This window comes from Gadus morhua, chromosome 3, assembly GCF_902167405.1.
Source record: "Gadus morhua chromosome 3, gadMor3.0, whole genome shotgun sequence".
Lineage (NCBI taxonomy): Eukaryota > Metazoa > Chordata > Actinopteri > Gadiformes > Gadidae > Gadus > Gadus morhua.
In genome coordinates, this window is record NC_044050.1 from 20357607 (window position 1) to 20362606 (window position 5000).

At 48.1% G+C, this 5000-nt stretch overlaps 1 protein-coding gene across 1 annotated transcript in view; it reads left to right on the top strand.

The window, feature by feature from the left end:
* Positions 1-5000, top strand: part of gna12a (guanine nucleotide binding protein (G protein) alpha 12a) — a 10734-nt gene that overhangs the window by 265 nt on the left and 5469 nt on the right. Inside the window, exons 1-2 of the mRNA XM_030350676.1 lie at positions 1-557; positions 3458-3676. The exon at positions 1-557 is cut by the window's left edge and continues 265 nt beyond it. Of these exons, the coding sequence (XP_030206536.1) occupies positions 240-557; positions 3458-3676 (537 nt within the window). The 5' untranslated portion in view covers positions 1-239. The remainder of the gene's footprint in view (positions 558-3457; positions 3677-5000) is intronic.

Here is a 5000-nt window from a genome sequence, read left to right on the forward strand (position 1 = left end):
CGGATCGAGACAGCCTAACCAAGATGGACACGAGCTATCTCCTCAACGATGAGCTGAGAATGCCAGATAACGGATCCACTCGGTAAGAACCTAAATACCGCTTAGTCGATCTATTCCGCTAAACTCCCAAACGTCATTCGCTGGATTGTATCAACCCCCGAAGGTTTTTCGATGATAGTTCATCACACTCTACAATGACAACCTTTTAAGATAAACTTTTGACGAACTTCTCAACGACCATGTCGGGAGTGGTCCGGTCTCTGAGCCGATGTCTACTCCCGGCCGAAGCGAGCCGGGAGCCGGGTGGCGGCAAACAAAGTACCAGCGAGAGGGACGCGGCTCAGGAGCGGGAAGCACGGCGGAGGAGTAGGGAGATAGACGCTATGCTTGCCCGGGAGCGGAGGGCCGTTCGACGGCTAGTGAAGATTCTCCTCCTCGGGGCAGGGGAGAGTGGAAAGTCAACGTTTCTCAAGCAGATGCGCATCATCAACGGGAAAGAGTTTGACAAAAAAGCGCTCCTGGATTTTCGGGACACTATCTATGAAAATATAATAAAGGTAAGAAGAATGAACGCTAGATGAAGGCCTACAAGTTGCTTTCTGACGTCAGGATTGCATCTTTGATGTCACTGGAAAACATTTCAAGGCCCCTATTAAAAAAGGGGATTTATGAGAATTTTGTAAATGTTTTCTTCTAATATCCCTCCCCCCCCCCACACCACCACGCGCAAACACACACACACACACACACACACACACACACACACACACACACACACACACACACACACACACACACACACACACACACACACACACACACACACACACACACAAACACCCCCCCTACACACACCCAAACACTCATAAACAACCCTCCCCCCCACACACAAACACACACACACACACACACACACACACACACACACACACACACACACACACACACACACACACACACACACACACACACACACACACACACACACACACAAATAAGTCGGCTTAAAGCATACAACAAAAAACATAACTGATTAAAGTAATATTTAAGAACAGTATCCTATGATGTATCTTAAACGTAGTGTTCTGGTGGAGCCAGATTTGAGCAACTTGGCAATTCAATGCTATTCCCGAGGGATGAGTATGCTACATCCGTCCTGTCACACAGCTAATGGCCAGCTAATCATGTTGCTCGCTTGCAATATTTCACAAACACCACAAAAACGCAGCATAATCGCAGGATATGCCATCAGTCATCAAAACCAGGCAGTCTCTGAACAACAGCTTGAACTTCTCTCAACAACACACATTATGTAAGACAGCACAGTGTCTCTGCTCTGTTTCCTATCCTCCCGAGACAGGCAAGCGACGGACAGAAAGACGGAAACAAGACAGGCAGACAGTCCAAAGAAACAGGCCGACAGAAATAAAGGCAAAAAGACTTACAGGATGGTAGACAGACACACAAACATACAGGCAGACATAAGCTAGATAGGCAGCCTAACAAGCAGACAGACAGCCATGTGTCATTACTAAAAGAGCAGAGGTCTAAAGCCAGGCCAGTAAACTCTGTAACAGAGCGCTGTGTTTACAGTATAGGAGGAACACAGCACGGCATTGTGGGTCAGCGACGGTCACCCATGTTCCTGTGCTACTGGCCTGCTGCCGATGTATCAGCATGACGTGAGCAGGGTCAGCAAGGCCCACGCCAGCTGATAACTGTATTATTATTGTAATATGTTATGGTTATTCAGAAAATGCTGGGATGACGGATACATTTGGACGTACACTATGGCTTTAATGTAGGGGGAAAAGGATAGGAAAGGTCGGATTTAGACTTAGACAATTTGGTCATTAAGGCACTTCCCACACACACGCAGAACCCCCCCACCCCACACAAGCACACACACACACAAGTAAACACACACACGCAAATGCGCACACCCACACTCATGCACGCACACACACACACATGCAAACCCACGCAAATGCGCACACACACAAACACACAACACATCTAGAATATCTATTCACTATCATTGCATGTGCGCGCAAACTAGCACACAGCTCGTCACATGTTATAGGTAATGCTAAGTGCACTATCGTGGGGTGGTTAGTGTTCTGCTGACCTTGCTGGGCTTCCTTCCTTGCCTGGTCTCAGGCTGAGGAGAGAGGAGTGGAGTTTCTGGACTAATGGAAGTTGTGCAGACAGACACCCCGTGGATCAAGTGGTTCCCAACCTAGGTGCCGGGACCCCATTTGGGGTTGCCGGATTTGCATACAGGGTTGTGCAGGAGTTTGGTGACTTATATAAGCTGTTGGATATTTGATCGATATTTAAATAGGGTTTGACAGGGCTGATAAATGTTCTGTATATAGATGCGCCTAATGAATCTTCGTAGCCATGAGAGAAGTATTAATCACTTGTGGTGCAAGGCAACATCGTTTATTGGGGCATTGATATAACGAGCAGATGCTAAACTTATTTGCTTGGAAGCAGATGTGCTAGAATGTCAGAAGTTGAGGTCACAAAATATATGCAGAATCAGAAGTAGGGTCATGGGCTGGTTGGGAAACAAACCACTGATCTAGGTGATAAGGAGCAGGTTGGGAACAAGACTGTCAATAAAGATCAAAGACTGGGGTTATGAGACTGGGTTAGATAGGTCGCTACACATGGGACCACCCAAACTATCAGTCTAATCACCACGTATCTCCTCTGCAGGGAAACCACTGACACACTCAGACACTCAGAGCTGTACTTTGGAAGAAAACAGCAGAACATATGGTGACAGTGTGGTGCAGATGTCTTTCTCGGTGTGTTTGACACCGCTACAGTATCTGTGTCAATAGCATTGATTGTGATGCATGAGACACATAATCATATTTCATTGAACATTTACAGTTCAGAAAATGGGGATCAATTCTGTGCAAAATATATTTATAACGTTTGCCGTGTTTGAAAAGTTTATGAGAACAACCTATTCTCATAAACTTTCCTTTGTTCCCTTGTAATCACCACTGGTGCTAGTTTCACAGCCAGGATGTTTGCAGGGCAGACAGAGAGCAATAACTACAACAAGTTATGTACTGTACCACTAGGTTGTATCATTATATTAAGGTTTTATATGTCTTAACCCCTGTCTCACTCCCTTTCTCCCATCTCTGTCTTACCTGCCTGTCTAACCTCCCCTTCTCACCTACCTGTCTCGCCATCTTGTCTCACCTCCCGGTCTTACCACCCTGTCTTACATCCCCTTCTCAACTCCCTTGTCTCACCCCCATGTCTCACCCCCCTGTCTCACCCCCATGTCTCACCCCCCTTGTCTCACCCCCCTGGTCTCAACCCCATGTCTCTCCTCTATGTCTCACCCCCTTACTCACTCCCCTTACTCACCTCCCTGCCTCAACCCCCTGCCTCATCTCCCTGCCTCACCCCCCTGTCTCACCCCCCACAGGGCATGCGTGTGCTGGTGGACGCCCGGGACAAGCTGGGCATCGGCTGGCAGTGCGGGGAGAACGAGAAGCAGGGCATGCTGGTGATGTCGTGGGAGGGCCGCGGCGGGGCCCCGGGCGTGGACCCCGGGGAGTTCCAGCTCTACGTCCCGGCCCTGGGGGCCCTCTGGGCCGACGCCGGCATCCAGGCCGCGTACTCGCGGCGGGCCGAGTTTCAGCTGGTAAGCCTTGCGAACGAGACGGGGAGAGGGGGTAGAGACGGTGAGAGTAAGGTTGAGGTGGGAGAGAACGGTCACGGTGGCGGACAGTGGCAGTGTAACAGACGCCTGTTTGCTCTGTTCCAGTTCCTCTTTAAAGATAGTTATCTATTCTGCTGCTGCTGGCGAAATCAACCAAAAGTAAATAGCAGAACAGTGCATTAATAACTTTGTTTTCATGCAGCGCAAGCAAGTATTTATTAATTCTTTTAAAGGAGGCAATTTTTTTTAAGGGTTGTGAAACAAGTGCTCACATGTTCAGACGTAGGTATTTCCGCAATGCAACACAATCATGTAATGAGCCAAAACAGGGATGTTTTGGCTGTGTATGGTTGGATTTGTGTGTGGCTGTGTGTGTGTGTATGCAGCAGTAGGTCTATACCTTTGCATGACACTGTTTAACAAATCAATTGGTGACGTTCATAAAAGTGGTACGGACCGTATTTATTTCTGTAAATAATTGCTAAATTAATTGCGTCTTAAAGAACTGAGAATCAGGGTTGTCATAATGAAAAGTGCTTATCAAAGTATTGAGAGTTTATTGGCATTTACAAGGTGCTAGTTTGTTAATAGTGAATCTAGTCACTAGACAAACTATTAATCAACTAACATTGATAAACGATCAACCCACTCGATTGATATCAATAGTGTGTGTGAGAGTAGTGTCTCGATAACGCAACATGTAGTGTGTCATACCGCTATTCACAGTGGGTACGTAGTTTGCTACCGCGAGTCGAGTCCACTGTTTTGATTTAGTTTGTGTGTTGGCGGGTAATGACGCGCCATGGCTGTTATCAGCCAGAGATGAACTGTGGAGGTGAAGTAGCGGTGTGGAATCATACGGCGTGTTTGGGCTCGCAGTAAAACAAACACAGCTGCCCTGCACCGCTTCAGCAGAGTCCTGTATCTGGGGCCAGGCAGGTGTCACTTCCTCCCCCCCCCACCCCCCAAGACCCTAACCCCACCCCTGACCTCCCCCCAACCCCCCCCCTCCCCCCCTTGCTGGAGTCTATCTATGTGTTTGAGAGAGAGAGAGAGAGACAGAGAGAGAGAGAGAGACTAAGAGAGGGACTGAGTGAGAGAGAGAGAGAGAGAGACTAAGAGAGGGACTGAGTGAGAGAGAGAGAGAGAGAGAGAGAGAGAGAGAGACTAAGAGAGGGACTGAGTGAGAGAGAGAGAGAGAGAGAGACTAAGAGAGGGACTGAGTGAGAGAGAGAGAGAGAGAGAGAGAGAGACTAAGAGAGGGACTGAGTGAGAGAGAGAGAGAGAGAGAGAGAGAGAGAGAGAG